Genomic DNA, 23,271 nt, shown 5'->3' with positions numbered 1-23,271 from the left:
GCAGTGTGTATACAAACAATCTATAAGCCACATGTATCGCTAGTGTACTACATTGTTTTTTTTTAAATAATTATTATGATGTGGGACAAAGTGTGGGTGTTTTTCGCAGTGTTACTTTTTACTTATATATCTAAAAAGATTACTAGCAATGAACCGAATAAGATAAAATTCCACTTCTATTTCATTGTTTATTACTTATATGGATCCTTCTTGGCGGCCTTTATTTGGCCTTTCTTTTTATTAAGACCAAAAGATATTAAGAATGCACGGTAACTACATTAGAATTTTTCTCTTCGCATAGACGAATGCGTTTTTATGTGTTATCTTTTTATTTATGTTTTATTTTATAATTAGGCTCAAGTTTTAAACACGTTTATTCTCAGGTTATTAATAAATAAATATACTACGACACATCGCCACAATTAATGCCCCACTGTTCTCCCACTTATAAGGCTAAAGGGCATCATACCACTGCGCCAGAAATATCGTCTTTTGTCCTTATTAACCCCCGAAATATTTTTGGCCCGGTGGAAAAGCTTCATGGAGGTACTACCTCCTTCCTTTTGGGACTGGTTAACCCGAACTAAAAACCATCACGGCATGTCTCTTTGGCTTTACTAGACGCCCGGAGAACAGCCGCAGCCGGGGTTCCCACGCTAAAGAGGAGGGCATCGGGACAGCTTGACTGTACACTTATTGAAGCAGATGAAGAGTCTTACCTCGGAATTATTCGAAAACTTTTGTCTATTATATAGGATAGTCTATGATATATGATATAGATAGTGCCCAGCAGTGGGTTACTATTACGCTCAGGATGCTGTTGACGACCACCATTCACAAAGACAATATTGTACAGATTATAATTTAAAACGTACTAACGATATTTTTCTTTTATCAATACATTTTTTTCAGATTTGGAGCATCGCTTTTAAGTCCAGTAACTAAACTATATAAATTAAAATGGGATCTGCGAAATGGCGAGATATTATCCGGAGACCAAGGCGCTGTTATCGTTTCGAATCACCAATCATCACTAGACATTTTAGGTGCGTGTCTAATCACTTTAGACTGTGTTTAAGTTTTACTCGATATCCTATGATCGTCTTAAAATTGACAAAGTTTCTTTTTGAGTTCTAAAATACTAAATAAAAAGTAATGTTTTTCGGATGTATGTTTCACTACAATATAGCCCTTGACTGCAATCTCAACTGGTGGTAAGTGGTGATGCTGTTTAGAATAGTATCGTGCTAACCTGTCAGGAGTATGGAAGGATCTTAAACCCATTCCTTTTATCAGTTTTTGACAATAATGTATGTTTATATAAGGTTTATTTAGTGTACCTTTAGTAACTGAGGTAAAAACATCCCCAGAAGCTTTTAGCAGTAGAGTAGTAGGAAGCACCTAAAAGCACATAATAAGTATAGTGTTTAATTATTTGTAATCTGTGGCCGATAAGGCCACCTTTTGTTTCCCACCTTTTAAGTGTCTTTTTTTCCTGTCCATGTATTTTTCTTTTGTTATATAAAATATTAGATTAATTATAATGCTATCTGATAAACACTTAATTATTTTTAGGAATGTTTAATATTTGGGACGCCATCGGTCAGTTGGCGCCAGTTGCAAAGAAAGAAATATTTTATGTGTGGCCCTTCGGATTGGCTGCGTATCTCGCTGGTGTCGTATTCATAGATAGAAATAACGCTAAATCTGCATACGAAACACTAAAAATGACATCAGAAATTATGGTTGAAAAAAAGGTATTTTCAGCAAATTTTTACTTTCCAAAATTCTAAAAAGGTCTAATTTAATTTATTTCAAGCACTTTTAAAACGTCTAGTATGTCTGTTTGTAGTGACTCTAGTCTCTACCACTGGTACAAAAGGCAGTTTCTACCGAGATGAAACCGACAAGAAACTCAGCAGTTGCTCTTTGCCAACATCAACAATTCACATTTTACATTTTACTACTACAGTTAGCCCTTGACTGCAATCTCACCTGATGGAATAAGACCACCGTGGTATTGCAGTCATATTAAACTCATATCCCTAATTTGGTTTCTTAGCGAAATTATATCGAAACGCTAAATCTCTTCTGGGCAAGTATTTGTTGGTAGAGTGGTAACTATCCACGGCTGGCGTTCCCAGCAGACCAGACCAGAGAAAATTCAGATTCTACAAATTCAAACACTTATTAACCCACCACTGCGCCAGATAGGTCGTCAAAATAATGGTGGTACTGATAGCCTAGTGACCCTATTCGGAGGGACCATGTACGATCCCCGGCACGCACCCCTTACGAATAATAATATATTTACTTGTTAGAGGCGCGTGCCCAAATAGAGTTCTAAAAAATTTAATATCACTTGCTTTAAGTGAAGCCAACCATGGTGAGAAAACCTACGAGCCGGAGTGTTCTCCATAAGGTTTTCAAAGTCGTATAAGTTCTATCTAATTCACTTGTCCAGCGTGGTGGACAACAGCCTATACCCTTCCCACTGTGAGAGGAGACCCGTGCCCTGTAGTGGGCCGGTAATGATAACGATAATATAATACCTAATATAATTTAAAAGTACTAGCTACCTGCTAGAGCTGGGGCCGGGACTTCATCCGCGCAGAATTTCTTTTGTCAATTGACATTCCCGCGATAATAAAGCCTTTAATAATTCTTGTAAATTACAATTCAACAAAAGCAACATAAAGTTCAACATGAAGTATTTAATAATACAATTATAAGCAAATTTAACCGTGTGGTCATATTTTTTTTCTCTAGACAAAGATATGGATATTTCCTGAAGGTACCAGAAAGAAAGACAGAAACTGTAATCTACTCCCTTTCAAGAAAGGGGCATTTGCAATAGCAGTAGCTGCACAGAAGCCTATATTACCTATTGTGTACTCACCCTACTACTTCATTGATGAAAAGAAATACATATTTGACAGAGGTAATTTTTCTTTTTCTCCTTAATCGCTTTAGTCTTGACCAGTCTGTCTGCACTTATGTGTTCGCTTTACAATTAGTTTCCATCCCACCTCTCAGACTGAATAAATCTATATTAGATGGAAAAGATTTTTTAGGTACCTTCTTAGGTACCACACACACAGCGAAAGGCAATCGCAATTTTTTGCAATTCTGTAACAATCGAGAGATCCGTGCATTTTAAAATTCGCGCCGTAAAAATATCTGTGTTTTGATGCAAATTTCACGCGCTGCGCCCGAATATTTCCTGGTCTATGAAGTTACAAAAATCAGGAAGAAATTTTTTCGCAGTGTGGGCGAAATTCCATACGCAAAATAATATAAAAAATTGCGAAATAATTGTTGCAGTGCTGGTTAGCTCTTAGGTTAAAAATTTAACAAGTTCGACAAACAATCTTGTAAAATCTAACCCCCAATCTCAAAGTTAACTTGTTCTTTCTCAATTATTTACGGCCGATTGGCGCAGTGGGCAGCGACCCTGTTTTCTGAGCCAAGGCCGTGGGTTCGATTCCCACAAATGGACAATGTTTGTGTGATGAACATGAATGTTTTTCAGTGTCTGGGTGTTTATCTATATATTATAAGTATTTATGTATATTATTCATATAATTATTCATCAGTCATCTTAGTACCCATAACACAAGCTATGCTTACTTTGGGGCTAGATGGCGATGTGTGTATTGTCGTATTTATTATTTATTTACTACACATACTGTGTCTATAAATAATGTTAATTTCTATAAATAGGTATATTTATTAAACCCGCATCACAATATATTCGTATTGATAGGTTAACAACCTTTAACATTCACTTAGTTTTCTTATTACCTACTATCTAATGAATTTTAAACGCATTCAATTAAGATATCAATTAATTAGATATATGTTTTAATAATAAAACTAGATATTTTTAAAATAGGTGCTAAATTACTGGCACTTGCCAGTAATTTCGACACACACTTTGTTTGTTAAAACGTACCTAACTATTAAAATGCAGTTTGCATTTTATGTCGCAATGGACTGAGGGTTCCGTTGTGTGTTATTTCATACAGCATAATGTATACTAAATTAAATAATAAAATGCCAGCGAACACTAAGGCGAATGGAATGATGGAAATTAGCTATTATTTTCCGAAATACTGTGCCCTGAAATACGCCGTCCGAGTTAATGTTTTAGTTGAATCATCTACAACACCCTCGTTCGACTCATAGAAGTCAAGGACAAGCAAATAATAGCTGCAAGCCCCTTGCTTTTTTTAAATTTATTAAACCCGGCTCAATATACTCGCATACTCTGACTAAATTCAAAGGGAGTTATTTATTTTATTTTAAAACAATTTAATCACGACAGTCAAAACTCTTTTAATATTATAATCAGTGTGGATATGCCAGTCTCAAACGAATCGTTATAGATTTTCACATCAAAATGTTATTATAGAAATAGCTTCGTTGTTTTCTACTGTTTCATTTTTTTTATTATTCGTCATCAAAAATTATAGTTATACAGACAACTAGTTGTTGACCGTATTTGTACCTGAGAGTGGCAGAGGTGGACCAATTTTTTCCATAGTGATTCTTTGATTCTGATTATAAACAAGATGCAAAGGCAAAGGTTAATTGGTATTACATGGTGTAATTTTTTTGAAGGATATATATATTTTACAGATTTATAGTAAATGTTCTTTTTTGACTTTTTTTATTCCACTACAATTACTAGTTATCCCTTGACTGTATTCTCACCTGATGTTGTGTGATGATGCAGTCTCAGATGGTAACGGGCTAGCTTGCTAAGCGTATGGCAGTTATATCGGTTTTATCGCGACATAGTACCGAATCGCTACATCGCTTAGCGTCGAAGGGGGTTACTAGCCACCGTCAAAGCCAGACGAGACCAGAAGAAAATTTTTAATTTATAAAATTTAAATGTACTTAAATCCAGAGCGCTCACCTCTGCGCTAGGGAGGTCGTCATATCATCATTTAGTTCTTAGGATAATCCTACTTCAGTTGTTTTTTGCTTAAACAATTTTGTAATATGCAAGTTAATAAAATTTACAAAATTGTTATAACTTTGACCAATTCAACCATAAGATTTTGTTGACCAGTTTTAAAAAACGTGTAACATGGTTGTTAAGCTTAAATTTTAAGATCCTATAAATCAACAAGAATCTTTTCAAAAGCATTAATTATAATTGAGTTTATCCATCAAATTATGAATTGCTACAATATAGCTAATATTATAAACTACATTATAGCGCATATAAAAAAAATTGACAGTGTCGGAAAATCTTAATTATAACATTTAATGCTGCAAATAGTCAACAACCGGTGCCTGGTCAAATATAAGGTCAACCACCTTACTTTGATGAATTCCTGTGACCTTTCCGATCCCCCGATTGCATTTGACAAACATTTTTTCCTAGATAATATAACATATAAATAGATAGGTACCTACATATAACTTACAATACATAATATGTACTCACATAATGTTTACTTTTAACTAGGGCACGTGGTAATTCAATGCTTGGATCCCGTTAAAACTGAAGGCTTACAAATGGAGGATGTACCTGAACTAATGGAACGTGTACGAAATCAAATGGAGAAGACATACAAAGAACTTACGAAGGAAATTTTAACCAACTTACCGCCGGATTACTCACATTCACTTGCTAATGGCACCTAAAATTACTGTCATTCATAAAGTGTATTTAATGTGTAACTATTGCAGAGTATACCGCCTGTAATTTGAGTTTACCATCTGCCTTAGATATTTAAAAATAATTAATTTAATCCCAACAGCGACGTGTGTTTGTATATTCGTAAGCTCAGGTAGATAAATTATTAGTTTATAAACAACTTTATGTAACTAGGCATAAGAATATAATTTTTAAATAAATGTCTTCGGACAACATACTCATTCTTATCGTACCTATAATGATTTTGTAGACCTCCTCAAGACATCAAATTTACCTAGAATGCACTGCCAATAAACTTCCACACGATTTTTATGTTTTTAAGGAGCTACGTAGGTACGTGCTGAGTCAAAGCAATTTTTAGGAATTCTGTTTCGAAGTTATTGCATAAGCAGACAAACTAAATTTAATGTTTGTAAAGTTTGTATGTTCCCAAAGTTATAATACTAGAGATAATAACTTTGGGAACGAATGCGCCGTACCACACACACACACAAAATTCGAAGATTTTCAGTTTTGAATTCTTTTTTTCAGCTTAATTAAAAATTGCAAATTTTATGTGCTATTAAAGACTTTCGTTGCTTTTTTCTAGACGTCCGCGACTTCCGAATGGAAGGAGCCATCGCTCATATTTTTAGAAGCTTAATTTTGTTGACTAGCTTAAATTAGCGAAAGTGTTATTCGAAATATACTATTAATCCATATCCAGATAAATACCGACGTTATTATCACATGTATTTAATTATGAAACAAATTGCCCATGCCATCATTATTGATTTCAATTAATATATTAGGAGAGAGAAATCAAATTTGTTATTTAAATGACATTTATGATGTGTAAGGCGGGCGGTCATGAGAGATCAAAACAATCTGGATTAATTTTGCATTGTTAAAACCGAGCAAATAAACTTTTCTTACAGAATTCTTTGAGAACCAGATTCTTTGAGAACGCAACCGCGGACGCAGTTGCGTTCAACAACTTATTTCTAATAATTAAAGCGTTGACCACGATCTCCTATTACCGTTGATCAAAATCTCTAATCTGTGATTTGCGATTATTTTCTTACCTGTTGCTCAAACCTCGTACCAAATTGTCAATGTCAATGTCAGTTCTCATAATAATCTGTGCAAAAACTTCAAAAATCAAACCTGCGGGTTGCGGGATGCGGTCGCGGGAACGAACTGCGGTTGTTTGATTGCTCGAATTATAGATCCGTAAAATTAATTTCTGACTGAATATGAAATACAAGAGCTGTTGTATCACTTAAATAATATTATTAAGTGTAAAGTGAAACAAGTGGCGCTATTAAATCAGTGAAGTTTGAGAATGGACCCATCTATATTGATTTCAAAATAATAATACACGACATAAGAAAAATATTAAACAATATCGACTATCCACTCAATTAAAGCGCAAAGTGAATTAATTTAGCTGATTGAACCATAAAGTACCAACCGGGCGGTTGAGTCATGCAGCATTCGATTTAGTTAAGTTCATCATTGTTTGGAGAAAAGAGCCGCAGTCGAGTCGGCTTGCAAACATGTGGGACGTAATTGTTTACGTTTGTGTGATAACAACCGCAACGTATATTTTAAAACAACTGTTTTCAGAAACGCCTAATTATGTGAAGTTCCAGTCAAAATTTCTAGTCTTTTATATTTGGTCATCCGTTGTTTCTTTAGTGATGTTACCATTCTTTGTGTTCAACCAAAAAAATGTGAAGAACTCCTTGTAAGTGTTACGTATTGTATGATTATTTAATATAATGTACTTAATCAAGCATTTGCTACTTTGAACAAAGTTAATGAACTGTGTTTTCTTTTATTCAATACTGTCTTGTATTTTTGCTTAGACCTTTTACAATTAATCATGAAACATACTGTGATTGCTTTTAAGTATTGGCCTATATATATCAAAGAAAAATAGGTATGAAATTATAAATTTAATATTTTTATTTGCTTGAAATTGTTTACAGATTTGGAGCGCAAATAATCAAACATATAACAAAATTAATAGAAATTAAGTGGCATTTAAGAAATGGACAAGTCCTTGCAGAAGACAGGGGAGCAGTCATTGTATCAAATCATCAGTCTACAATTGATATATTAGGTAAAGCCTTGCATTCTCAACCATAAATAATAGCATCAGCACTAGCCTTATTAATGTCCAACTACTGGAAGCAGATCTCTCATAGCTCTAAAGTCTTACACCTGGCTGTTTATCAATAGTTGAAACATGTCTAGATATATAAACTATTGAAGCACTTGATATTTGAATACAATATCTAGACAACTGATAAGATATTTAATTAATTATGAAATTATGTTCTCAAAAGGTAAACCTAACATATCATATAATATAAATATTTAATAATTAAAAAAATAGTAATTTTTGTTTTATAATTCTGTCCAAACGAAGCTACAGATTTAAGTTACTAATTATTCCAGGAAAAATTAAGCAATGAAAATGGCAAACAGTCTTTTACAAGAAATTTCATAAACAGAAATTATAAAACTATCAGATTACATAATTTATATTTAAACCCCCTGATCCTACAATATGCACTTTTGTATACATATTCTGATCTGAGAAGATAACATGAGTGTCAGTGTATAAACCGAGCCATTGCTTTTTTACATAGTATCAAACAAGTACTTTAGGACCTTGTAATGTTAAATTTAATACACTAGGTTATCCAAACTAATACCAGACCAATCTATAAACAAAAATTTAGACTACTGGTTATAGAAAAAAATATTGGAACCTGTTTTGTATTTTGGTGTACTCAAATAATAAAAGAAACATAATTTTCGTCATTGTTTTGCTAACACAACAACTGTAATAAGTAATTAATTGCAGTTTATAAGAATATAAAAAAATAGTGGGATGTTTTAAACTGAGCTAAGGGTAGAGTTTTTTATCACATAAATGGTTTTAATACCTAGTTATGTTCAGGTTAGTGTATTTATTAACCTTGACTCATGCAATAAAATCACAAAATTAATTCTAGAAGATGTATTTGAATAAGCTTAAAAAATACTCATAATATAGCAACCTATTTTAATATTAAAGATTACATAAATGTTACTTTGATATGAACTTCTATAACTACAAAGCTAATTAAATTTAAATGAACTTCGGGTTCATTTAAATTTAATAGACAGTGATAGAATAAAAAATAGCCGGCTAAGTTTTTTGTAGGCTACTTATATTCGCGTATAAAACTGTAGCTTTAGTGTTAAGCTAATAAAAACCACCATAACTTCACAATAATGGGAAGAAATATTTTTAAACCCTTAAGTTCCTGTGATAGGCGTTCATGAATGAAGACTTATTTTGTTTTAAATATTTCTGTTAAAAGTAGTATTAGTCATTTTTACTGCTACTACCAGAAGAGGTGGTAACTACTAGTCTGTGTTATAAAGTTAATAAATCAAAGTCAAATATTTCTTTATACTAATAGGCACATAGATGGCACTTTGATGCATACCATGTAAAATATATCCCATGTTGACAAACCATTTTGATTACTACCCTAATAATAAATCTCTTGCTGTTTTTTTTTTCTCTATACACTTTTAATAAGGTGTCTTATCCACCTAACAACCTTAGTTACCCTAACTATACTTTCTAAGTTCTAACCACTGGGCTATCACTGCATCACTATTCTTGTCTATTGGAGAAATTTGAGAGTTCGAAATTTAAAGTCATGGTTTAATTTAGATTTAGAACAGGCAACAAAAAAATCTCTAATGAGTCAGTTGTAAATGGTGTGGGTTTATCAGGGATCTCTAGTAGGAACTTTCTCTTCCTAATTTATATTAATGACCTTCCTTACCACTGTACAACTAGAAAGTAAGTCTTTTCCGAGCCGCATGATCTCCATCAATTTCCTACCAATCCCGAATGGTAATTTCTTAACCGAAACGTGCAACAAATATTTAACAAACTTTTCGCCCTACCTGAAAATCTAACCCAGAACCCAGTGAGCCTTAATCGAATTTGGCAGCTACCACACCAACGCAAAAAAAAACTCTTCAAAATTGTGGTTTTATTAGATTATAATGGCAGGCTATTTTAAATATTTAATCAGATATCTACTTTTAGAAAAGTATTTAAGCTTTACATTGGTTCAAATGTGTATTTTATTAATTAATATACAAACTAACTGTTGCCAGCCGGACTTCGTCCAAGTTTAGTTAGTTTTATTAAAAATCTGGCCGGAACTTTTTGTCTTCCAGGGATTTAAAGTATGCCTAATATTGGTTCGTTTTCCAGGATGAAAAGTCCTATCCTATGTCATCTTCAGGATGCAAGCTATATACTTGTATCGAAATTTAAAAAGGTCGTTGAGTCGAACATAGTTTACAAATAATACTTTCACATATACTTATTTAGTAATACGATAATGTGAAAGTGTGTTTGTTTGTTTATTAGGTAATATAGCGGTTCCCGTGGGATTATTAAAAAACCAAAAAACCCGGCAGAAATCGCGGCTACAACTAGTTTATGGATTTCTACAGTAAACCTTGAAAGTCTTAATATATTTCCATTCTTTTCCACAGATTCCATTTGGTTAGTTTACGATTTGTATACAAATTAGTTTACACATTTGCATTCAAAATAACAGAATTTATAAAATTAAAGTAACAATGGAAAAAGAATCGCAGAATCGCCATTTTTTTAACAATAATATTACTTTTCTCGTTAGCCAGTTTTTTAAATAATGTTAATTTATGGTAATTAGCTTTTTTAGTTTTCCCGATTATCATTATCACTAAAGGCTGCAAAATGGAAAACTATTCCTTGAGGTCAGGTCACCAACAGCTACGTGTTTTAAACCATAAACAGCATTTATAATAGCAATATCAACTAACGTAAATTTATAGTCTGAACCGATAGCCAGTTAATTATAATGATAAACAACCATGTCCAAATAAGGTCATAGTTCAATGATATTCTCATCAATGTTCATTTCTAAATCATTTCCTGCTCTTAAATAGAAAATAGCTGCTGCGTTTGTTAAGTTAGCAAGTTCGACTACGAGTACGACTACCTTCCTGGATTCGATTCCCGGGCCGGTCTTTTATGGGGTTTTCTGTCAAGACATTTTAGAGAAATTGAGGAAGCAAAGCAGCGTTAAGCACTTATCCTCTCTACTATAAAAATGAGTTCTCCACCCATTACTGAGACAAAAATAGGCCAGGGCTGTAATAGGCGTCAAAGAACTAATAGCGTTATAGCTATCGGATTTAACACGACATCGTACCGAAACGCTGCGCCGCCGCCGTGTCAATTTAAACACATAATTTCCTATATATTAGTGCTACCAAAATCAAAGTTAATAATCAAAGTTATTTTTTATTTTATTTTTATCACTATGAGCACTTTTCGATACAAAGAAAAATGCGAGGTATAAAACATTTTTTTATTATTATTTTTTTTTATGATAATATTATTAATAAAATTACAGGGTTGTTCAACATATGGCATGTCGGCGGAAAAATAGCAGCGATTGCAAGGAAGGAACTTTTCTATGTGTGGCCCTTCGGCCTGTCCGCGTATCTGGCCGGAGTCGTTTTCATAGATAGAAATAATTCCAAAGATGCGTACAAAACCCTCGAGGCCACGTCCGAGGTCATGATCAAAAACAAGGTGATTAATTTTTTTAATCTTCATACATAATCTGCAAATTAATTTTTATATTGTCTTATCTAAAGCGAAGGTTGCATTAATTGTTCTATTCATTTCGATTCGCTTAATCCGTTTCAAGTTAACTTGAACAAGCCTGTGCCAATAACCCTAATCTCGCCTGGTGGTAAGTGATGATACAGTTTCAGATGGCTAGCCTGGCATTTTCATAAAACCTATACAGTCCTACGCGGTGAAGTACCGGAACGTTAAATTGCTTTGCGACAAATGATTATAAACATATAAATAAATATACTACAACAATACACACATCGACATTTAGCCCCAAAGTAAGCGTAGCTTTTGTTATGGGTACTAAGATGACTGATGAATATTTTTTTTATGAATAATATACATAAATACTTATAAACACCCAGACACTGAAAAACTATCCTGTTCATCACACAAACATTTTCCAGTTGTGGGAATCGAACCCACGGCGTTGGACTCAGAAAGCAGGGTCGCTGCCCACTGCGCCAATCTTTATCGGTAGGGTTGTAACTAGATACGTAGCTGTAGCTTCGGGAAATTGTGGAACTCGGGACCACTCACTTGTGAGACCACAGCGCTCACCACTACTTGAGGGACTCGAATCCTATGCATATGCGATTAAAACAAATAAATAAATATATACTACGACAATACACACTCCGCCATCTAGTCCCAAAGCGTAAGCGTAGCTTGTGTTATGGGTACTAAGATAACTGATGAATATTTTTATGAATAATATACATAAATACTTATAATATACATATAAACACCCAGACACTGAAAAACATTAATGTTCTTCACACAAACATTTTTCCAGTTGTGGGAATCGAACCCACGGCCTTATAAGTAGTATTAGAGCTATTTGTGACGGAGCTCGTCCGTGTCCGAAGTACTGCCGTCGTCTTATTTCGCCGAGTAGCATTGCTGTAGTCCAGTCCGAAGGGCTGCCGGTGGTATTAAAACCACATAAAGCCCAGCACCTACGCCTGGGGTTTATGGTCATAGGGCAATACTTTGTAGGACGTGTTTTTGTGGACCTCCCTGGCGCAACGGTGAGCGCTGTGAATTAAAGTAGGAGGTCTTGGGTTCGTTTCCCGGAAGGGGCAAGTTGGGAATTTATAATTTCTGAATCTTCTCTGGTCTTGCACACTACCGACAAAGACGTGCTGCTAAGCGTTTTAGTGTTCCGGTGCGATGTCGCGTGGAAACCGATTAGGGGTATGACTACTATACTCCCTAACAGGTTGGCCCGGTACCATCTTAGACTGCATAATCACTTACCACCAGGTGAGATCGCAGTCGAGGGCTAACTTGTAGTGGAATAAAAAAAACGTGTCCTTTGCATGTACTGTGAAAAGTTGCTCTGTTTATAAACACACAGTTTTCTTAGCTCTCATTAGTTTGAGCCTCCATTTATTACTATACTGGCAGTCCGCCTCGTCTTCGCACGGGTGCAATATACTCAGATACTAACTTGGGACAGTTTGGAGATATTAATAATACAATTCCGTTTGAACTATCTCGTAAGGTTATGGCCACCGTTTGCCAAGTAAGCGCACAAAAATCCCTTTATAACGACATCACATTACAATTCTTTAATTTTTTTTTGTTTTTCTTTACTATAATATGCATGTAAGTAGACAATGTGTTCAAGGGCTAAGTGACAGCCCGGCGCCCGGCGCTTATTGAATATTTGGACAAAATTATTAACGTATAACTTTAAGCTAGAGGTTTAATTCCCTGAAGAGTTTCTTGCCTGCTTCTTTTTTCACCGGAGAAGGGTCACATTTCAAGGGTTTTTATTTTGATGCATGTTTGAGATAGCCATAAACATTATTCAGCGAAATTGTAGGTCATATCATCTTGTTTTATAATAATGAAACAATAATAATCATTAGTCATTTTTCGGTATTATGAGGCATATTAATAAAAATGTGATTATTCTTTAAACTTTGAGTTTATTTATTTGTTTTTAAATTGTTTCAATCTATTTAGATAGATTTAATATCTTGAATTGATATATTATTATAACAGCTAGTAAATAAGCAAGACAGAATGAAAATAACTGCGAAAACAAAAATAATAATTTAAAAATAGCGCCGCAAGTCAGGAATAGCTACAAAAAACATCAAAAACCCAGTAAAAAAAGGTTATATTAAGGTTATTTGTTTAAACTTAGTCCAATTATTTAATATACGCTGGGCGGTCACTTAGCCCTCGGACACATGGTATATAGAGGGAGCGACTTAGCTTTATTATGTAGAATACAACAGGAAAAAAATAACGATTTACTGAATGGATATGAATAAGAAACGGGTATAGGTTTGGTTTCCATTTTGCGTGTGTTGAAAGCAGTTCGGACTATAGTTGTCACCACCCCTCCACTTCCCGCGGGTGTCGAACGACTAAAGGAATTAAGAGATAACGGGCAGAAGCGTGGGCTGCTAGTACCATCTACTGCGATCATCAACCCAGCCTGGCAAATCCTCGTGTTTGGTTAGAGGCTTTTAGTCGCCCTGTGTCCCTGTGGTTGGTTCTGTTTGATCGTTAGGTTTTGTTATCTATATACTCGTATATGAAAGAGAAAGTGTGTGGGTATGTTCCGTATAGGCTCCGAAACGGCTGGACCGATTTCAATGAAACTTTCAGGGAATCTCCGGATTGACCTGGCGAGTAATCCTGTAAAGATTGGTGACGATCGGGGCACTCCTATTTTTGCACTGCCAATCTGTCAAATACAGCTTTTATTTACTATGATGATATTCTATTGTTGGGTGTACATGGGTGTAGATAATGATCTTCACCCGCTCGATAAGAGAATAGAAGAGAATGAATACGGAGATAAATAAATGATTTAATATATTATGAGACTTAAATTAAAAATTTAATGATGTAAGTTTATTGTTTAAATAAAATAAAGCAAAATCTAGCCCGGCGAAGCGGGCTGGGTACGCTAGTACACCATATTTTTTATTTCGCAATCGTATTGTCGATCATAATCTTATTATGTGTCCTTAGCTTTTAAATCAAATTACACCCAACCACCGAGCGTAACATCATCAAGTAATAAATGCAAATAACTGGAATAATTAGTAACAAAGATATTTTTAATGTTATTTTTTTAACCGACCCATTCCAACCAATTATATATTGTCTTGTTCTAACTTGTTATTTCTCTCACGAAAATGTAAAAAATATTAACACATTTTTATTTTATTATTGGTATGACCTACGTGGGAGACCGCTCGCCAAGGCATTTTTTTTTCGTAAAATTTAAGACGCATGTTCGTAGTAAAAACTTGATTTAATTATTTTTTTAGAGAGGTTACAGAGATAAAAAATATATTATTTACTATTTAATTAAAAATAAAGTGTAGTGTAGCTTCGTTGGCAAATCATTTTATAGGCGGCCATAACCGGAGGGATATGGGTTCCAATCCCGTCGGTTCCGAAATTTGTATGTTATGTGCATTTACCGTAACGAATATTATACTGCCACTTTTGCCCTAATTTTTTCGTGAAGAATAGTTATTTTTTTGGAACAATTGAATAAATGCTTTTAATGAATTTTAAAATCATATATGTAAGGAGGTTTAATTCGAGAAAACTATGCCAATTTTTTGATGAGTGTTTCTTGTTCAGGCAGGTAACCTGAATTTTTTCTATTCATTATAAATTTATTATGTACAGCTATGTAGCGGTACTAAATATTTAACTATACCAAATTGTAACTTTATAAAACGGAATGTTTGTTCCAAATTGACTTATTCTACTACTATTCTTCTTTGATTTTAAGTCGTTCGTTGAGTGTTCGTGACTTGAAGATGGGTTACGAACCTTTTCTGAGGTTCTTGTATTATATATAGTTTTGATTTTATATTAACAGTGGTGATAGCCTAGTGGGTAAAGCTTCGGATTTCCTTTATTTGATGCGTAGCACGCACGTCTTAACTTTTTTGGAGCTATCTATATATATAAAAGAGAAAGTGTGTGGGTATGTTCCGTATAGGCTCCGAAACGGCTGGACCGATTTCAATGCACCTTTCAGGGAATCTCCGGATTGACCTGGCGAGTAATCCTGTAAAGTTTGGTGACGATCGGAGCACTCCTATTTTTGAACTTTCAAATACAGCTTTTATTTACTATGATGATATTCTATTGTTGGGTGTGCATGGGTGTAGATAATGATCTTCACCCGCTCGAGAAGAGAATAGAATAGAATGAATACGGAGATAAATAAATGATCTAATATGTTATGAGACTTAAATTAAAAATTTAATGATGTAAGTTTATTGTTTAAAAAAAATAAAGCAAAATCTAGCCCGGTGAAGCGGGCTGGGTACGCTAGTATTTTATATTATTTTATAGCCGGAACATTCAGTAAAAGAGTTACAAGTGGTTGATCCATATTTTTGGAGAAATACCTGCCATCTAGCCTACCGTATCTACCAATAGGTACGGCTAAAGCATACTAATACGATTTCAGTATGCAACTTTGCAATTTGCAATATATTTTTTTGGGTTTTTTTAATCTTCTTTTTGTTTCTTTTTGCAAATTATATGTCGAGTCATAGTAACTTAAACTTTATATTTTTATTAAAGTATTTTTACCTACACTGGAGATTAGATTAGTATCGGTATAATCATCATCATCATCATTGATTTACTGCCGCGTGCGGCAACAGCGACTGGTTCTGTTTTTTTTTTTTAGATTACATGTAAGGGCTTCGCTCATGCGCCTTAATGTGACTCATATACCCTATTTTAGCGCTAAATATGCGTGCACAGTGAGGACATGTAAGGATACCGTCAACGTAGTTATAGGACGGTACAACGGTAAAATATTACGTACCTGATTAATAAAAAACTTGAAATTTTCCTTAGACTAACTTAACATTTGTCACATTTTCCTATGGATTAAAATTTTGGATGGATTGTGAAAGCAGACCACAATTCAGTCAGAAATACGGTCAAGATGAACTTATCTCTTTTTCGTCATAAAGTACGAAAATAGTAATGAATTAATAATAATTCAAACTCCTTTTTCTCTCTTTTATTCTGGGAGGAGACCCGTGCAATTTAGTGGGCCGGTAATGGATTGACTATGATGATGCTCTTTCTACCATAAAGGGTTGTCTGTAGGAAATCGTTCAAAGCGATAAGACCGCCTTTGCGCAATTTATATATATGTATTTATTTGTTTTTGTTGTTTTTTCTTTTATTTGTACAATAAAGACTTTATCTATCTCTTTAAACATCATATAACAGCAGCATTTAATTTAAAACTGTTGTTACCTCCTTAGTGGTGTGGTAAACCAGTAACACGAATACGATTGCTCTTGTTTTCCAGACAAAATTATGGCTGTTTCCTGAAGGGACAAGGAATAGAGATTTCACAAAACTCTTGCCGTTCCGAAAAGGTGCGTTCAACATCGCCGTGGCTGCTCAAGTGCCAATTTTACCAGTGGTCATATCGCCCTACTATTTCATCAATAGAAAGAAATACATATTTAACAAAGGTATTATTTTATTTATACTCTTTACTAGCTGAGATAGCACAGTGAATGAATGAATGAATACACTTTTATTGTACACCACACAGAAAATTTACAGAGATACAAATACAACAGCACAATAAGGTAGAACGTACAATTTGGCGACCTTATCGCTTAATAGCGATCTCTTCCAGGCAACCAAAGGTATACAAGAAAATGCTATACGAAATAACATAATAAATATATAACGGAACGAACGATATAAATAACGGAATAACAGTGATCACGGTGAAGCCTCGAGAGGGCCTCAAATTTCTTTGAGTTATGTGCGTTTTCATCAATTATATCACTTGCTTCAACGGTTAAGGAAAACATCGTGTGGAAACCTGCATCCCTGAAAGTTTCCATAATGTTCTCAAAGGCGGTGGATCCAAACCAATCCGCACTGGGCCAACGTGATTGAATACGACCTAAACTTTCATTGTGAGAGGAGACTCACTGTTCTGTAGTGGGCCGATTACTAGGTCATTCCCGCGTTCTTCGCCGACTTTTCGTACGGGTTTTTACTAATACAGTAGGAACCGTTTGTTTTTCCGCGATCAAACGCTTTTGTTACTCTCCGTCCTTCAACTAACTCTTTGTCAATAATTAAGCCGATTGGTTGCTGAGTTAGGGCGTGAAGGAACGACAAACAAACAAAGACACTTTCACATTTATAATATTAGTTAAGATTTGCACAAGTTAAAGAAACAAAGGAAGAATAGATAAAAAATACTGAAGTAGAAAAAAAGCGGCCTTATCGTGTGGTAGCTAGGTATGTTATGTTATCTTTAAAAAATGTTCACTGGTTAGAAAGATTATACCGTTTTGCATAAATAGTTAAAATGTTAACAAATCACAGGTTGCAGCTTTTTTAAACGCCCTTGGTTTGGTGCTTTAAAAGTCTTTATCGTGAAGAAACAATGAAACTAGTGAAAATAATGTAAAAAAATATATTCCAATACCAAAAGCACCTAAAAAGTAAACGATCGATCGATAATTAAATATTCACTAAGTAATTGTTTATTGCAAAGTCAACATCTGAGGATGCTCAGGTCTTGGAGCGAAACGTGCGTAGGGAGTACTTTGCTGAAGATCTGTTTGGTGTGGAGTATAAAGAGTGTAGAAGTTAAAAATTATACCTTACAAATTCCCCTGTTTTTCGCGAATTGAAGCAGTATACTTTCATAAGCTTAATTTTAAATTAATTGAATATACTTCATCCACGCATTTCGAAGTCGGCTTATGAAAATAATTATTAATTCTAGAATATTCACATTTAACACGGTTCCATATTTTTTCCGCTGTGTGTGCTTTCTAGTTCACATCTTGTATTAGCCTTTGCTATCCCAATTATATCTACCTATAATTGAAGAAAGTTGAAAACTACTGTTTGATTTTGCTTACTAAAATACCTAATATTTTAATAAAGAAAACTGTTTCAGAGTATTTCCTTTAAACGTTATATCCAAAAACCAAAAGTTTAGATGTACTGAATGTATGAATAAAATTAAACCAGCTAGGTCAAGATAGTAGATAGTTTAAAAGGATATTGGATGCATACAAAGCTAAGTCCATTTACATTTTGAACCACAGTTTTAAAATACTGTGGTACCCATCTTCAAGTCACGAACCCTCAACGAATGACGTAAAATCAAAGAAGAATAGTAGTAGAATAAGTCAATTTGGAACAAACATTCCGTTTTATAAAGTTACAATTTGGTATAGTTAAATATTTAGTACCGCTACATAGCTGTACATAATAAATTTATAATGAATAGAAAAAATTTAGGTTACCTGCCTGAACAAGAAACACTCATCAAATAATTGGCATAGTTTTCTCGAATTGAACCTCCTTACATATATGTTTTTAAAATTCATTAAAAGCATTTATTCAATTGTTCCAAAAAAATAACTATTCTTTACGAAAAAATGAGGGCAAAAGTGGCAGTATAATATTCGTTAAGCACAGTAAGTGTACAAGTTAGTCCTTTACTGCAATATAATCTGTTGGTTATTTATGATACCTGTTAGTTGTGTGGCAGTTATATGAACCCCATACCCCTTATGTAGGTTGGAACTCTACATCGCTTGAAAGTTTTTCGGTAGGGTGGTAACTAGGCCACGGCAAAAGCTAGACCAGAATTTTCACTGTCAGGAATTGGACCCGAGAACTCACTTAAAGCATAGCGCTCATCTCTGCGCCAGTGAGTTAGTCGTAGCTGAATTTAAATTAATTCAAAACTTATTAGGTATGATTTATAGTGATAAAATAATAACATAGATTATGTAGTTATAATCTGGTTTACTATCGATCTAAATAACTCAAACGTCCTTATAATTATCGGGTATTAACTAGCATTATCTAAAACATTGACATTCTCCGATACATAGGCAATAATTATTATTAATAGTTTATTGATTCCTAGCAATTAATAAAGCCATTAAATATCTATACCTCCTACTTATTCTGTCGATACTGACGAATATTGTGCTGAAGTATAAATAAATAAATATACTACGACAGTACACACATCGCCATTTAGTCCCAGAGTAAGCGTAGCTTGTGTTATTGGTACTAAGATAACTGATGAATATTTTTATGAATAATATGCATAAATACTTATAATACATAGATAAACACCCAGACGCTGAAAAACATTCATTTTCTTCACACAAAAATTGTCCACAGCCTTTGACTCACAAAGCATGGTCGCTGCCCACTGCGCCATCGGCCTTCAAAAACGTATAAAAAGTATATACGGATATATATGGATATTTGCAAACTCCATCCCTAGAGGGATAAAATAGGGGTTGGAAGTTTGTATAAACGTCTTATGTTTGTGAAGCTAGAGACACCATAATACGCATCGCATTTAAGTTAATGACAATAAATAAAAAATAAAGTGTAAAAAAAAATTTAATATCATTTTTTAAGAGTTGTAAAATATGGGTATTAAACTTTTTTTCGGAGGGAGGCGGGCTTGGGAACCTGTGTATCACGATGAAGAAAAGTACGTTTCTGCAAAGTTAAAACATTTTGCATAGATATACAATATGTAAATGAAAACCGAAATAATACTTCACACGCAGACTAGAGATACATTATGTACTGTCTCTAAGACTTATCTGTGTAACCGAAAACCTAATAGTTTTTGGGTAAACCACTGTTATATGTTTTACTGAAAGAAATCAGATACTTTATAAGGTACACCTCTCGTAGCGTAGGTACTAAACCCGTATCGGTCATATATCTTCAATAGGGTTTTCATAAGTAAACACTTAGAATGTTATGAATTAGTTTGTATACAAAATAAATATGATTCTTTGATTTAATATTTTTACCAGATGATTCCTTATGAAATAATTATACTTATGCATTCTGCAATAATATTCCTTAAATCTGTTAAACATTGTATAGCTTGCATTGGAGATATACATTACAATATTTTTAGCCCGGGCAAATAAAAAATCGAGGATAAAAGCGCGATATCTCGAAATCCACTTGACTTAATATGAGAGTAAAATTAGGCAAGTATATTCTTTGTGTTGTTTACATGTAGGCAACTTTTTACGTTGCTTACATGTACACAACACAACCTTGGTTGTTTTGTATAAAACAACAACAAATATTGGTTGAATTTGATATAAATGCCTTATTCGCGACTTCTAACCGACTTAAATAAAAAATGAGGCACTTTGCGAATGTCGTTATAATAATGTTTGTGCGTAACATAATTCCAGGGCACGCGATAATCCAGTGTCTAGAGCCTATCTCCACCGTTGGACTGACAATGGACGATGTCCCAGCGCTCAAGGACAAAGTTCAAAACATAATGGAGCTAGCTTACAAGGAGTTGTCAAAAGAAGTTCTCAACGCTTTACCACAAGATTACCCTCTAGCCAAGCAGGACTGAACTCGGTAAAAATATATCAATTCTTTTTTCCCCTGTGTATATTTTAGACGCGTGAAAAAATGTCGCGTAGTTTATTACTGGTCTTTTTAGACTTGATTATTCGTTCGTTAAACGTAGAATTCTTTCGTACGGCAGTTTTACCAAATAGCTCCTACACAGAAATTTTAAATGTGTGTCTACCAATTGCACGATTTGTACAATTACCCTCGAAGCTATCGAATTTTCGGCATTCCCTACCGAAATCTACCGATATACCGAAATGTTTTTTTACCAAATATAAAGAGAATTACTTTTTTTACCTTATTTTAGAACATGTACAGATTCTAATGGGCATAAAGAATTTTGCTTTTGACTGTCGAGACTACTGTATGTAGAGACCCATACGTGGTGGTTAGATATAGATTTCAGACAAGAGAGACCACCGCTGGACATTAGAGCTGGACGGCCAGCACTAATGTCCAGCGGTGGTCGTCGTCGTGTCCAACGTGCAATAAATAAAATACAACATTTATATTGTTAAAATTTCTGTGAGGAAGCATCATATGAACCTATTTTGTGTCTTAATATCCAAATATACTGTAAAAATCTTGTCAATAATACAACAAAGCATACTTCTTGCTACTATCGCTTATAGAAGTATTTGACAGTGTATTTGTGACCTTGAAGTTCTAAAAAGTATTATAGTACTAAAACAATATTAAAATAATAATGATCAAGCGATGGTAGTGGAGCTGAAGTTTACAGTCATATATAGAGATTGTTTAATTTAAACTGGCGAGATTACGGAATATAGAAAGGGACATTTTAAATTAATGCTTAAACTAGGAAACACTTGCATTTAAAAATAACCTCACTTCTTTTTGGGCACAATAAATATTCCTTTTGCTAATTGACTATGCAAAGGTAATTGGTTCTATTTTTTTAACATTTTGTTGGTGCAATATATATTAATTATAATACCAAAAAAAAAAAAGTTGGCGTTGTTTTTGCAACGTCTACCTACGTAGTTAAATTAAATTGATGACCTGACAGCAAAAACTTTTTTTACCGCTAAGTAGTTGATATGTCCATTAGTTGCAAGTTGCAGCAAAGTTTTGTTATCAGAGATTTAGTCAAATGCCTAGTAATATAGCAAAGTCTCACTTACTAATTCGGCATAAGGCATATATTCTATTACAGTATAGAAGGAGGCGGTACTATCCCAAAATCAATTTTATTCAATACACATCAGGCTTAGACAACACCTTTTACCGCGCATTATAAATAAGCTTTATAGATAATGTTTATCGATTTATCTCTCACTATACTAAAAAATATTACAAAATGACGCGGCTTCAAAATTATGGTCTACAGATTAAAACAACTGTAGATTCTTTATTTCGAGACGACGACAAAACGTTGTGACATGAACCTTTCCTACTAGACGACGCCGCAGTCGCTATAAGACTGATACAACTGCATATGACAATTCTGGGATCGTTGGTATAAGAAATGTGGTTTAGTTGAATATAATGACTGCCAAAATTTTGTTGATATGATAAGTGGAAGTAATAAAAATACATCTTGCTTAATGGGAATATAGCTGCCTTGTTGCATTTGCAATAAAGACTTTAATCGTCTCTATCTGATAATAATCCCCAGACGGCTAAACATAATTAATATATTCATCATAAATAGCAACGATCATCATTCATTGCTATTTAATACTCATTCGAATATAACGGTTTCATGCCATTTAAATATAACACACACACAAATCTATAGACAACTAAGACATAGATTATATTTTGAAGATTATAATATTCGCTAAACTAGAAGCAATCGAGGATTAGTATAGAACTAATTCTATTTTGAAACCACTACCACTAACCACTAACCACTTTAACTTATACCTGTCATGATGGTCCAGTGGTAAGCATGTTCGACTTCGAATCACAAAGGTCCTGGGTTTGATACTTAAGAAATACAGGCCTAGGTTAAGTCATCATATTTTTCCGTAGGAAATGCGCTATAACAGCCTGAAATTAGGAATTTGGCGTAGACCATCCTTTGCCTTGAAAGCAAACATGTGATAATTGTTTTGACCACTAATTCTTAATAGAGCAGCTTAATGGGTCTTTGTCAAAATTCCTCTGATGATGAACCACATAAAACTACGGATCCTTTACCAAAGCGTTATTAAGGCGGCCCGGCCGTATGTCCATTCATAAGTTTTCGGCAGATTATACCATTATTAACAGCTCTATAACATAAACTCAGCTTATCGTATTATCTCAGCATTATCTCGACCTTAATTTAAACAACATATAATTTATATATAAATCTCTTGGTTATAAAAAGAAAACGAATATATTTGTGTATGTCAAAAATATTGTATATGCTGTTTATCAAATTAAGTTGATATACCTGAGAAAAAGCTATAATTAGATAAGCATTTAAAATAATCAATAGATGAATGATCTGCTG

At 33.9% G+C, this 23,271-nt stretch overlaps 1 protein-coding gene across 1 annotated transcript; it reads left to right on the top strand.

Moving 5' to 3' along the window:
- The first annotated feature begins 32 nt into the window (after window positions 1-32).
- On the top strand, window positions 33-21,295 carry LOC120623507. Its single transcript, XM_039889552.1, has 10 exons — window positions 33-269; window positions 913-1,046; window positions 1,576-1,757; window positions 2,770-2,941; window positions 5,483-5,658; window positions 7,108-7,403; window positions 7,648-7,781; window positions 11,146-11,327; window positions 16,705-16,873; window positions 20,633-21,295. Exons 1-10 carry the CDS (start codon window positions 76-78, stop codon window positions 20,803-20,805), a joined length of 1,812 nt encoding a protein of 603 aa, XP_039745486.1. The 5' UTR covers window positions 33-75; the 3' UTR covers window positions 20,806-21,295.
- The last annotated feature ends 1,976 nt before the right edge of the window (window positions 21,296-23,271 follow it).

Source organism: Pararge aegeria, chromosome 4 (genome assembly GCF_905163445.1).
Source record: "Pararge aegeria chromosome 4, ilParAegt1.1, whole genome shotgun sequence".
Lineage (NCBI taxonomy): Eukaryota > Metazoa > Arthropoda > Insecta > Lepidoptera > Nymphalidae > Pararge > Pararge aegeria.
This window is presented reverse-complemented; position numbering and strand designations above follow the sequence as displayed.

What these genes read in the sequence shown, in the direction of transcription:
- LOC120623507 (XM_039889552.1), top strand. Translation starts at nt 76, where the DNA reads ATGATGTGGGACAAAGTGTGGGTGTTTTTCGCAGTGTTACTTTTTACT. An exon ending in AAATTATGGTTGAAAAAAAG is followed by an intron (nt 1,758 to 2,769) that starts GTATTTTCAGCA and finishes TTTTTTCTCTAG; the next exon opens with ACAAAGATATGGATATTTCC. An exon ending in ATTCACTTGCTAATGGCACC is followed by an intron (nt 5,659 to 7,107) that starts TAAAATTACTGT and finishes TAATTTAGCTGA; the next exon opens with TTGAACCATAAAGTACCAAC.